General features: G+C 43.4%; 1 protein-coding gene across 4 annotated transcripts in view; it reads right to left on the minus strand.

The window, feature by feature from the left end:
* LOC6739590 (scavenger receptor class B member 1) overlaps positions 1-13,924 on the minus strand; it is a 112,844-nt gene that overhangs the window by 40,201 nt on the left and 58,719 nt on the right. For 3 of the 4 annotated variants that reach the window (XM_039293054.2, XM_039293049.2, XR_005543874.1), the window contains exons 5-6: positions 7,399-7,827; positions 7,224-7,341 (exon numbers count right to left, since the gene is read on the minus strand). In XM_039293054.2, coding sequence (XP_039148988.1) covers positions 7,224-7,341; positions 7,399-7,827 — 547 coding nt within the window. Of the gene's footprint in view, positions 1-7,099; positions 7,123-7,223; positions 7,342-7,398; positions 7,828-13,924 lie in introns of those variants that run through there. The other variant, XM_039293055.1, reaches the window with a different exon arrangement.

Raw genomic sequence — 13,924 nt, forward strand, 5'->3', positions numbered from 1 at the left:
CAGAGATTCAATGTAAAAAGCGAAGATCACAAAGGACCACATAAGCTAAACACTTAAAAGAAACTCATGACATAAAAACTCGTGTGAAAAGACTTTTTTATACAAATTAGATAGCGAAAAATACTAGAAAACGGTAAAATTTCTTTACCTTTAGAAATATTATATATGATTTTAACCGATATAGAAGCTATCAAAACGTATCTTTCGAATGGTTTTTCTTGAAATGACTTTTGACTGACTGGTGTGCAGGTATCTCAAAATGTTTTTGACAAATCGATCTGAAAATATGTGAGAATAATCTTCACTTAGTTGAGTGAGAATATGAATAAAAATGTTGGAATCGGACTAACCTCGCAGATCCTAGAGACGCGCTCGCACCGCAAGTATGTATTGGAAGATTGTCAAGCCCACAAATTATTGCGCACACACTTTTGAGAAATGTTTTGATTCCCAACGGTATCACTATTTACATTGAGCTATTAAGCTCAATAGCTATTAGCTATTTTTGAGAAATGGTAAGGCGATTTATATGTAGCGATTTCAAACGATCATGTTTTATTGGTTTTAGCGAAATTTGAAATAATGAACGACTTAATAGAGGGAGCGGGACATAGGGGAGCTTATATAACAAAGATATTGCTGCACAGCTGTGTAATGTTTAACTGTGTCACCAAAGTTGGCATGTTTACAAATAACAAATATAGGAATTGCTGGCGGCTTCGAGACCCGACATATCCCCCCATTGGGGGCATGATTTTCAACAGAAATTTTAAAGGGCAGCAGACGCAGCACATTTACTGCTCGCTTCGTTGATCCGGCTGCTGTTTAATCTTTTGATACAATGAGTGTATTTCGGTCACTGAATCCAACGAATACTTCTCCAGCTGATCATGTACTCCACGAAGGTCACTTTGGTCAACAATGCGTGAAAGCTAGGCACGCCAGCTTTGCCAATAAAGGCTATTCCACGAAATTTCAGTACTGGCTTCTTGGTTAATGTTGTAGGTGGCAAAGCAGGCCGTGAAGAGACTGACGTCGGCATTATCCGAGTCACAGGCAAGCGTTTCTTCAGCCTGTGATCTTTCATGTTGTGAGGCCAAATTTTCCAGATGAAGCAAAGTGTGGTGCTGAGATCCTCACACACGGCAATGCTGGTGTCGCACTGTCTCACTAGATGCCCAGTCTTGAGGCAATTTAAGCAAAGAGCCAGTCTCATCGCTTCTTAGAATCGACTTGCTGGGTTAAGGTTCTCAAATCATTGGCAGTGATGAATTGAGTACCAAGAAGCATTGCAGAAGGCACAGGTCGCAGGGCTGAGGATTGTGGCAAGATGGACGCACGTACGCAGTTGATCCATTACATCCCACGAGTAATTGGCACAGGTAATCAGCACGACATTGACTCTCAAAAAAGGGATTATTGTGGATTATTTTCCTACGTGGAAACACTTGGCCAATAGAAACGATTATGGGATTAGACCAGAGAATGCTTTTAGCCGGTATAAAAATTGTCGAGAGGGGATCCTCTTAAGAAAGACAGTCTTGAGAAGGGATTTTTTTCGGTCTTAAAAAAAAGTTGTGATATTGTGATGAAGTACACCGAGAGCGAAGAGAAGTTATCGTCGCACAGAATTCCAAAGTCCTGGGCTGGAAAGATACGGGGCAAGCCAAAGGACACATCGCAGAAAAAGATTTACTGTTTCAAACCAACAGATAGGAAGTCAAGAGGTCACATGGTAAAGAAAGACCTGCCATTCAGAGCAAGATATAATAAAGTTGAAGATGAGCTGCAAAGAGTCTGAGGCCTCTAACAATACGGACAATGTGATCAGAACCGTGGAAGTAATCAACCACATGAACGAGATCCTTAAGACAAAGACGCAGCGTAAGTTTGTTGACCCATGCTGCCACGACCACTCTAACGCCCACAAGCCGTCCAAACTGCTACGCCCAGACTTTGAAAAATGTTTCGAAATTTTTTGATTTTCTATCAGTCTTGTAAGTTTTAGTGGCAATAGCAGCTGTGTTTTTTTTTATTATTATTCGACTTACGGTAGGAAAATTAAAATCTTCTAAAGATACCACCTACCGTCCGTAGGTGGCATGCACGATTCATAAGCCCTATGCGAATTATGCCTACGTACTAAAACAAAAACCTCCGATTGCTGCCGGGACTGCCAATCAAGGAATGACTTCGGTGAGCAGGATGTGAGGCCAGGTCGCAATTAGGTTGTAGTCCAAGCATTTGTGTTGGCACTCTGCCCAAACCGTAATCTCTGGGATGAGCTGATAAGTCCACCTCCCCCGTCGCGACGTTTGCCATCTGCTCTGCCATTCACCCATTAGCCATTATGAGCCCCTTCAAGTGGCATTGCTCCAGATTGGTGCAGCGTATAGCAGCGAAGCCTTTGCTACCTGGCCGGGTGTCTTGGGCCTCCGACGTTGGGCATAAGCCAATGAAGAGGCTGTGACTGCTGCCTTCTTGCTGGCGTAGCTCGCGTGATCCTTAAACGATAGTCTGTGGTCTATCATTACCCCCAGGTACTTTCGGGACTCTTGGGAGGTCACCTGTGTACCATTGTCGGAGACAAGCATGTTCTCCACTTTTTTCCTGCTGCTTAGTAGGACTGCTTCGGTCTTGTGAGCCGCTATTGCTAGCCCGGCTTTCTCGAGCCAGAGGATGGCAGCCCCAATCGTAGAGTTGCATTTGTCTTCCAACCCTGCGATTGTTGTTGAGACAGCTCTGATTGCCACATCGTCAGCAAAACAGTGCAGCTCTACTCCTACGGGCCTGTTGATGCACAAGATCCCATCGTACATAATGTTCCATAGTATTGGTCCAAGTACCGATCCTTGGGGAACACCTGCCGAAACTCGGTATCTTTTTGGGCCATCTTCCGTATCGTACCATAGGACCCGGGCCCTAAAGTAGCTGCCAACGACTATCCTTAGGTACTCCGGGATACCCATGCGGTTCATGGCTGCGAGGAATTCGGGCCATCTGGCGGTGTTGAAAGCGTTCCTTACGTCCAGAGTCACTATTGCGCAGTATTCCTTCCTGCCCCCAAACCATCTATCACCAGAAAGAGCGGTCTTGGCGATGTTACTAACGGCCGAACGAGCGTCCAGTGTGCTCTTTCCTTTCCAGGCCGTTGATGTTCTCTGTGATTGCCTCTATTCTTGTATACAGGATACGTTCGAACAGTTTTCCTACTATAACCAGTAGGCATATAGGGCGGTAGCAGTTTGCAGCATGTGCTGGTCCCTTGCCTTTCGGCAACAGGACTAGTTTCTGGCTTTTCCACCTTGTTGGGAAGATTCCGTCCAGAAGGCATTGCTGGAAGGTGGCTCTGAAGATTTCAGGTCTACCCAGCGCCACTGCTTTTATAACAGCTCCAGGAATACCATCTAGTCCAGGGGCTTTGTTGGGTTTGATGCGCTTGGCTGCCTCGACGACTTCAAGTTCTGTGACGCTCGGGAAATCTGGGGCAGGGGCTGCCTCTGTTGGCCTCCATAGTGTGGTCTGCTTTGGAAATAGCTCCCCTACTATGTTAGCCAGGACCCCCAGGTCGGATGGTGTTGCCGCTCTCTTCCTTAGCTTGTTGGTAACAAGCTTGTAGGCGAGGCCCCAGATATCGCTGTCTACGCCATCCTGCAGCTTCTTAAACGACCGCGCTGTGGCAGCCGCGATGCCGTGCTTGAACTGTACGCGTTTCCTTCTGAAAGCCTCCAAGAGTTCCGCGTGGTGGGTACTGCCTCTGGCTCGTTGCGCCGTTCTCCTAGCCCTGAGCTTAGGGAGGCACTCCCCTATTTTTCCTTGGCATGGTTGCGTCGCAGATTCTTCCCAGCATATTCATGAGGCCTGCTGCCTGTCGCCCTGGAATTGGGCGACCATGCAGCTGTGGAGCTCCTCTGCTGTCGTAGCCTCCTCCAATCCGCTGCAAGATAGAGCTATTCTTTGAGCTCCCGTGCGCACAGAGGCCAAGTCATTGAGCGCCACTTCCAGGTCGCTCTTAAACTTGGGAACGCTTTCCGAAGCTTTCCCTTCTACCTCAAGCAACAGCTCACCTTTCTGAGTTCTCCGGATTTTTCGTACGTGACTGCACAGTTCGCTAAGGCTCGGGTCCGATCTTAGCTTCCGAAGCAACTCTGCGTACGAAGCCTAACCTGTCTTTTTCACTATCAGTGCCTCAGGTTTTTCACGCAGTCGCATAGGCTTCACCTTGGTCCACTCTGCACCCGTGCTACCATTCTTGGCTTTTGTACCTCCGTCTGGATAGCACTGCTCTTCAAGCGGTGCTCGCTAGTAGTACCTTCGTACAGCTCTATCGCCCTGTTGTTAAGGGCTGAGAGTTCGGAAGCTATGCCCTTTGTCTCTCGTGTCACGTGCCGTTGGGTCTCGAATGCGGATAGCAGGATGTTGATCTTGCCATTCATCCTGGTGAGTATGCCCCTCAGGTCCTCGTTCTGGAGAGCCGTGGTCAGGTCCGAAGACAGATGAGGGGATCCAGCTGGGGACTTCCCTCCCGTCTTTTGCGATGGCACGGCGATGTGGTCCATCGTCTTCTGACTTGTCGCCAAGTTCTCCACCTCTAAAGCATCGGTGCAGTCGCTAGTCAACGGCGGCTGGGGGCCTGCGTGCTCACCCCTCGCCACCGCCGGAACCGAGATTACGTCACCATGAGTCGGGTTACCGACTCCTCTGGTGGGGGATCTCGAAAGTCGGGAGCTCCTCCTAAACGGGTCGTTGCGATCAGGGGGACTGCCCCCCAATGCGCTGTCCATCAACTAAAGGATGGCCTACAGTTACCTAGGCGAAGCACCAGCCTTAGAAAGGGGTTACCACGTAGGCCACGGAATTCCCCCTGGCTTTTACGGATGGAGGTTTGATCCGCCTCGACTCGGACAGCAGAGCCTCTGCTTAGGCACCAGCACAGTGAGAGGATGATATTTGGTCTGTCCGCGACCATTGTGCCTTTTAAGAAAGGGGCTTAACGACTGGTGCGCTCTCAGTAACCAGTATCAAAATTAAATTAAATTAAATTTCAACGGTTTAATTTTTTAAATTTGATTTTGAATTTCGCGCCTTACTGTCGCAATACAACACTGATCACACGGTTGATCTGGCAACGCCTCACTCTCCATATCACCCGCTGCGCCAAGTTGGCAGCGCTATCAGCTGTTTTATCCGCTGCAACGATCGGAAGCTAATAAATTTCCTATTTACCTGAAACAGGCACACAATTAACTCGCGTGATTGCAGCGCAAAACTATGGCGCGACTCCACCGTGTTGGTTTTGCCAGTTTGCCACACACACCGCCCGACACAACTTCTTTAACTTCGAGTATTTCGCGCAGCGTTAATTTAAGACGTCCGTCTTCACGGCGATGTAGACTTGGTCTCAAGTGTGTGTGTGTCATATAACAGATGTGGTGCCGCAATCAATGTGCGTTGATCCGTGCGCCACTGGTTTCAACCTCCCATCTCAAAGAATGACCGACAAATATCGATAGTTCAGCTGCTGACATCGGAGGGAACTGTTGCTCTCGCAGCCGCGTATCTGTCAAAAACTATCTGTTAAAATCTGTCTTTGAGTCCCAGCTACCTCTGCTGGGTAAAAAAATTTATAGCATGTGGTGCTTAATTTTAACTGAAAACACGGTTGCTCACACAATTCTAGAGGCAAGTTATTGCAGAAAGCCGTGGCTCAATACCAAATTTTTCCAACGGGAGAACCCTCGGTTAAAACCATCTGCTCTAGACAGTAAGATAAAGCAAAAGAAAGCCCCGGGTGAGGAACTGATTTATAACAAAACCATTTGAATGTTACAAAATCAGGCCAAGCGATACTTAGTACGAATTCACAACACCATATTGCTCTAGCGGTATTTCACAAAAGTCTGGAAGTCTGTTTACATAATCTAGATCCTCAAGTCAGAAAAACGAGCCCCTCCTATAGACCACTCAGACTCCTATAGACTTATTCCGTCCCTTGCCACCGCAAATATGCCCACCCATACAGAAATTAGCAATTGTAATCGGAATGAGCCTTTAATTCAACCATATGCTGATGACACTGCAGTCTTAAAAATAAACTGCTGAATTAACCTAGCAACTAGCTGACTAAAGCAGTACCTATACACATTTCAGAATTGGACTGCAAATTGGAACATCGGCATTAATGCAGATCACTGGATAGTTTTAAAGCATAAGACTAATTACAAATACCTTAATGCCATACTAGAAAGAAGATATGCCTATGAAAGACACATCGGCACAGCAATCATTAAAGTCCAAGATTGCAAAATTGTACTGGCTGATGGCACAAAGAAAAAAGCTGTCCTAAGAAAATAAAATTATGATCTGAAGGTGCGGTGTACGATATTTCTGCCAAACTCCACATGAAAAAAATACGAGTACTACAATCGAAATCAGAAGCACTGATATTTAAAGTGATCTCAAGATCACAAAAGTAGGGGACAAAATCCAGGAGGTTGCCAAAAAAATACTAGACGGATTAACACCCCAACAGACTAGCAAGACCGGGCAAGAACAAGAAGAAGACTCTAACGACACCACCTCCAAACTTGCCATGTATGAAAGTTCCCTTTAATGTTATTTATGTTATCTATAGCCCCAACACAATTTAACTCTGTATAAATATGTAAAGGAAATAAATAATCGTATAAGTCAATTTTCGCATTGCCTATTTGTAGTAGTTCTTGTTTTCTATAAATTACCATTTCCAATAAAGGTTTAAAACAAAAAAAATTCCCGTTACTCAGCTGGTGGAAATGCGATTTTTTCAGACAATACAATACAAACAATAAAACGAAGAAAAAATAAAAGCTTTTTTCAAAAGTGTGTGCGTGGCAGTTTTGGGCGTTAGAATGTGGCAAAAAGTTGTTTTGCAAATCCATAGAAATTTACAAAACTATTAAAAATATTATTAAAACATTTACGTAAAAATGTGCTCTCTTCAATTTAGCAATTTTCTGGTTTTTTTAGATTCCGAGCTATCGATATTTAAATGAAATTTCTATTGCTTTCATATCTCAGTTTGAACCAGTAAAAATTATATACATACTTGACACATAATATTGTGAGGCATTGTTCAGCATACTGCACATTAGCATAATCCAATTGGTCCCAACACCCAACGGTTAAAGAAGTTAAATGTAAGTAGAAGTGTAATGTGAGATCAGAGCTCCTTCATTACTTACCTTTTCTACAAAAACATTTGTTAGCTTCATTAGTTGCCCCATTATCAAAGGCGTTATCCTCAAATACATAATTATATCCTTTAAGGCTGCCATAGGTTTTTTCGTTTCCCACCCGATACTAAAAGACAATATAAATTAGTTAGAGCTTGACACAGAATTTTTGTTAAAAACATACCAAGTTTATCGGTCTACACATGCTTTTTCGGAAGAACTTAACGGTCTCGTTTGGCTGAATGAAGCTTTTGAACTTTGTACCATCAGATGCAAACTCTATATTGCTGCAATGGTCCCCGTCCCATTGTGGAAGCGTTGTCTCTCCGCGATACGATGCATATAATCCCGACAGCGCAGGATTGGGCACGCCTGTGTAGAACGTCTCGAAATCCGTTGAAAAGTCGTACATGCGATCGATAAGCCCAACCTTTTCAAAGGAAATCCAATTTGGAAGGAAGGTGTTGCCGAGAGTGGCCAGGGCGGAGGGATAGCCAAACATGAATTCCTTGGCAGTGGCACGAACTATTGGCTCCGACTTTGTACTCAGCAGTAGTGTCTTCAGAGCCATTCTAACTAAGAACGGGTGGTTGGCAGTAAGGTGTGATATTGCCTAGATAGACAATTTGATTTTCATTAATAATTAAATGTCTCTGACTGTAAAAAATGAAAAACTTTGATTGAATATGTAAAAATATTTTTTTTTTTTTTTTTATTTATTTTGTATATGCATAATATTTTTGATGGCAATATGCGAAAACGAATCGAAAATAAAAAATAAAGTGTCGTTAAGAATGGAGAGACCCCCGATAGCAGTAGGTTAAGTTTCGAACAATTCGACCATTTCGAGTCTTAGCAGGAATACTGGATTTCAACGATCGATATTGCAGGAAAAAGGGAATAATGAAACGGGCATGCTGTGATCAGCATGCTGTGGCCTGTTTGGAAAGGCTCTGGAAGTAAGCTTGTCAGGCGTATGAGCGCATTTTTTCGGAATAACTTGATAGTCTCGTTTGACTGAATTAAGCATTTTTTTGGCAGCTACCTAACAAAGAGAATATATGGATGACAATCAGTGTCGAGAAGCATTTGAACTTTAAGGATGGGAAACGCTATATGAAGCAATGTGGTTATCCTCGAACACCAAGACCATTCCGGGAATAGGACATATCTAAGCAGAACCGAGGCGTCACCCATCAGTATTATCAGGATATTGTACAAACCCTGGATTGAATTTTTGTTCCGACTGTGGTCGCGGGATGACCTGACTTTCGAGTGTAGCCAGCGACACACTCACATAGAGTTTTTTTTTTTTTTTCACTTTGCTTTTTTTTATTTATTGAATCTTCTTGTATAAGAACTAACAATAAGTTTAAAAATCTTAACTATAACAAGTATTTTTTGAACAGTTGTATTATTTTTCCAACTGTTCTATGATTAAACGGCCCTAATAATTTATTCGCTGAGTTGGTAGGTCCATTAGATTAGACCTCGCGCTAGGTGGTTGGGGTGCGTGTAAAGCTTGCTATGGTATTTTTCCTTAAGTTCCGTGATTGCGTTGGTAACTGATGGGATATTTAAGTCTCTTTGGATGTTTTCACTCCGAACGTACCACGGTGCCCCAGTGATGGTTCTCAGAATCTTTAATTGTGCTCGCTGTATGATGTCAATATTGCTGTTGCTGGCATTGCCCCATAACTGTGAGCCATAGGTCCAGATAGGTTTCAATATAGAATTGTAGAGCAAGACCTTGTGATCTAAGCTGAGCGGAGAACCAGAGTTGATGAGCCAGTGTAAGTTGTTGGCTTTGAGTTTAAGTTGGGTTTTTTGGCTTCAATGTGCCTGCGCCATGTGAGTCTTCTGTCAAGGTGTACTCCTAGGTACGCTACCTCATCTGCTTTCGGGAGTGTTGTTCAACAAGAGCGGAGGATAGTCTTGTCTGTTTAGCGTAAACGTCACGTGCTTGCATTTTTGCTCGTTTACTTTTATTCGCCATTCAGAGAGCCACTTCTCAATGTCGATGAGGTACAGTGCCAACTGTGCTGTAGCTTGGATAGGGGACCTTGAACGGCTAAGGATAGCTGTGTCGTCGGCAAATGTGGATACCGTTAAGCGACTATTTGTAGGGATGTCGGCTGTATAGATGAGGTATAAGGTTGGCCCAAGAACGCTGCCTTGGGGGACTCCAGCCTCAATTGTATGATCAGTGGTAGTGGCAGTGTTGCACCGCACTGCAAACTTTCTGTCATAGAGGTAAGACTTTAGAAGTTTGTGTGTGCTTTCGGGTAGGGATGTTTTAATTTTAAACATTAGGCCGTCGAGCCAGACTCTGTCGAATGCTTGGGATACGTCTAAAAATACTGATGTACAGTATTCGCGATATTCAAATGCAGTTCTTATTTCCGTTGTAATACGATTCACCTGTTCAATGGTTCCATGGCTTTCGCGAAATCCAAATTGGTGGGCTGGGATTATATTGTGGTATATCAGATGTTGATTAAGTCGGATCAGCAGGCATTTTTCGAATAGTTTCGAAATACATGAGAGTAGTCTTATTGGTCTGTAAGATGAAGCGACTGTGTGGTTCTTACCAGGCTTTGGAATCATTATGATAATCGACCTCTTCCATCGTTGTGGAAAGTAACCAAGTTTGGTGATGGCATTAAAGAGCTTGGTTATGTAGCGAACTGCAGAATGTGGCAGCTGGATGATCATTTCCGGTGTTATAAGGTCGCAGCCGGGGGATTTTTTCGGGCTGAGATTGTCTTTAATTATTTTAGTTACTTCTTTAGGACGAAACACAATTAGGGTGTGTTGCTGGTGGCGGTTTACGGGATAGGACGGTAGCGCGAATGTGCTAGTAGCCTGGTTTGGAACACATTTTGTAGGTGAGCGGCAAATGTGGTGGCTCTGTCTTCATCACTACGGGCCCAGCCACCTGAGGAATTCCTTATCCTTATCACATAGAGTTGGGAACAAGAAGACGGCTGATCGTAGTGGATGTCACTGCGGATATAGGTGCGCTTAAGACTTTTATGACACCGAAGGAAGAGGAGGTATTATCACTATAATTGTTCAGCCAGAGGTTTAGATGGCTCCAGAATTACTTTGTCTAACACTACCACTTCTTCTTATGTATTAGCACACAGAGCTCTGTGAGAACAGGGCGGCTGCTTAGCATAAGAAAGTGAAAAAATAAGGGACAGCAGCTATTGGATGGACAAGCGATCAAGGTAATAGACGTAGTGGAGATTAATTGAGCAGGTATTAGGACTGATTAAAGGAGAGGAATAGTGAAATGTAGGAGTTATAGCACTCAGGTCAGTGCGGAGTAAAAGCATAGACGTCCCAAACATAGTGAAAGCTTATGAAATAGCCTGCAGGGAGAACTTAGTTGCACTAGAAGAAACCGATCCGGATCCGAAATCACCAGAGTCGACGGAGTCTTGGGACTAGGGTACTGAGGAAATCCAAAAACAAGGTCAGGACAAGGAAGAGCCCAAGACACTAGATCGCAGTACCACCAGTGTGGAGGAAATGAACAAAATTCGTTTCATTTCAGTATATAAGAATACTAAAGGAGTATTAGCTATTAGAAGGAGTTAGTAAAATACTAATGTTTCTCTTTACAGTTCATCAGTTCTTCAAAAGGAAAATATTGAAGAAAATTTCTGAATGTCCCAAGTATAAAGGAAAAAGGGGATTAATCAATGGACTAGGCTCAGTGGATAAATCCATAATAGGAAGTTAAAGAAAAATGCAGGAAGAAGAAGGGATGTTGAGAGAAAGCAAAAGCGAACAGGAAATATGAAGGCAGCGATCCTGTTCAAAAATTAGTTAGTTAGCAGTTAGTAAGAAGGGCATTTTTAGAAAAAGACAACAGAATTTATAAATTAGAATATATCGATAGAATTTCATTAACAATAGACTGGTGGGATTGAATCTAAATGATGTAGCCGAGAGGCTATTATTGACAAAGATAGGAGTTATCTCAAGATTTATATTCGACAGGCAGGAAACGAGCAAATGAGTTGTGTATTAGAGGAACAGGGCGTACATATTAAATATCGAAGAATTTATGTACGAGTTCTTAGAATTAATAACAATCATGAATAGAATAGATATAATATTCTCAATGAGGTTCCCCATTTTTACGAGGGAGTCATCCTTCTTTAGAATCATCGCCCTACTCATGAATACCCATTGTACCTTACACCAAATTATCCGACTATAGGGAAAAATTTTACTTCATAAAAATATATTCAGCGGCCCAAAAACACCTTATACAATTACAATTAATGATCACGCTATTGAAGAAAGTTCAGAATGGATTGGGGCTGCCGCAAAACACTTGAGAATTTAAAACGGAGTCTGACCATCGCACCTGTACGAGGTTGCATGTACGACTAAGAAGGGTTATCCGGCCACCATAAGTGTCAAAATTCGATGTTATTTATATATGAAATGGTTGAGCTCTATTGAAAGCCCGTATAATCGAATAGCACGGCCAGCTTTGGTTTTACAATAATTTCATTTTAGACGGGGAAAATGAATTTGGTCCCGAACTTGTGGTCGCGTCAACCCGGCGTACAGGACGACTTCGTACACACATGACCGCAGTGCAAATATCATGAAGTTTCACCCTCCATCTGAATAAAGTCGGTCCAACCTATATCCAATTTTCATCTCAAGAGTAAGTGCGACGCTACAATCTTTGACGCCGGAAATGGAGGCCAGGAATGTTGAAAGTGCAATAACCCAACCAAAGACTGTATAGAAAGCAATAGGAAAATCGTCAACAAACCGACCAGAGCTGCTGTTCTAACAATGACATTGATTGATCCCGGCGTTAAGAATGTTGGATCTGCTAAGGGAAGCTCGCTGATCTGCCTCCACGTAGAAGAAGCCGTTTAAATCAATTGGAAATTGGAAGTGATGACGTCAGCGATGTTAAAATTAAAGAGGCCACTTCGAGTGATTGATCCAAATTGCGAGAGTCCGGAGTCCTTGGGTAACTCCAGCGCTGTTGGCTTAGATACCTAGAACGGAAATCCTCTGAACAAATGATTTGGGGGCAAGTGTTATTATAGACACAGTGTCTAGTACCATCATACACGTCGTAATATTTCCCCAGGCGTCTCGGACGTCTGCAAGAATTTTAATCTTAGATTATCATCGTCCTGCGGACGTTTGCTAAGTTGAAATTTCGTGGATCCGTGCGAAACCAACTTAAGACGGTTGTCGAACCAGTAAAAGCTCGAATTAATTGGAAGGCGGTAATTGTTTGGGAAATAACATAGGGAAGCTTGTTATTATAGGAAGCGAGCGTTATTATTGTGTCCATTTGAGCGGGAGATACTTAGGTAGTCGTTCATCCCTGTCAATAGACATTCGCCATCTCCTTCCAGTACGTTACGTTGTAGCAAAGTGAATTTGAATTTAAAAACGAGCTCGTCGGGTTCCGGCATACAATACTGACCGAGCACCTTGGATTGGTGACGCGTTTGGGGCACTCTGCGCTGTTGTGACTTGATTACTTTTAAAGGATGTCGCACACTGTTTGAGCCTGTCGGGGTTCTGCATGTATTCGGCGGCAATCTCTCGTAGTGTACGTGCTGTGCCATGCCGTTAAATAGATACCGTTGCTTATTTAACGTTTGAGTCAAATTATAAGCCACAGTTGTGGTTGTTGTGAAGCTAGACGCCGATCTGTAGGCTAAATGTTGAAGTTATGCACTCCACTCCGATAAGCGGGTGTCCGAGAGCCGGTGATGAAGACTCTTGAGGTTTCCCCACATGCACTGGGTTTTCATGATCAATTCTGCCGTAGCCTTCCCAGCTGCTGTCTCCTGCAAGTTGGTACTGCAGTCGCAACTCCAGTTATCGGCGCTGCCTGTGATATTAGCGCCAACGCACAAGAAATAGTACCACAAGTTGTAGTGTTTATTTCACATTTTTGCCGAAACAAGTGGTGATTTCTTAATTATTAGTAAATGTGTTTGCCAAAGATTTTGCACGTATAAATGTTGTTGGGTCATGCAGCCGAAAAAACTGTGCAGTAGACTAAATTATATTCTTTAATATTGTAAGCCGAATTAGTTAGTGGTAGCAGTTGCGATGCCCATAGTGCAAACCGCTGTTCTCGCACGCATTTATCTGTACGGCGCTCATTCCTTGTTCCTTTTGTATCTACCTACGTTAAACTTGGGCGCTGCATTTCGGCTGTCTGTCCCTCCAGTGGCCAATTCTTCGTGTTTCGGAAAAGCCTAAACTTGTGCATTCGCTCTTAGTCGGCCCTAGCTGCCGTAAACAATTCGCAAAATAAACAAACTTTCTTCGGCTATTTATTATTTGCAAAAGCTATTGAAAAAGCTCAATAGCTAAACATTGGTGACCCCGACGTGATAGTGTTAATTTGCATGCATTAATTAATGCACTTATCACGTTTATAAATAAATATAAATGCATTAAATCGCAATCGGTTGGACAAGTGAGTGGTGATTTCGGTGATAGTGGCTGTGTTTAAGCGAGCTAGCATTACATATATACATACATACATTGCTACATATATCGTTACGTGCATTGACTCCGCTTGCATTTTCGGCATTTATTTTGTGCTCATCTTCCCGCTGAACCGAATTAAATGCGATTTGTTGCTATGCCCGCTGAAGGTGCCAAAAACAGGGTGACCTTTTTAAAGCGCAAAGCCA

Source organism: Drosophila simulans, chromosome 2L (genome assembly GCF_016746395.2).
Source record: "Drosophila simulans strain w501 chromosome 2L, Prin_Dsim_3.1, whole genome shotgun sequence".
Classification (NCBI taxonomy): Eukaryota; Metazoa; Arthropoda; class Insecta; order Diptera; family Drosophilidae; genus Drosophila; species Drosophila simulans.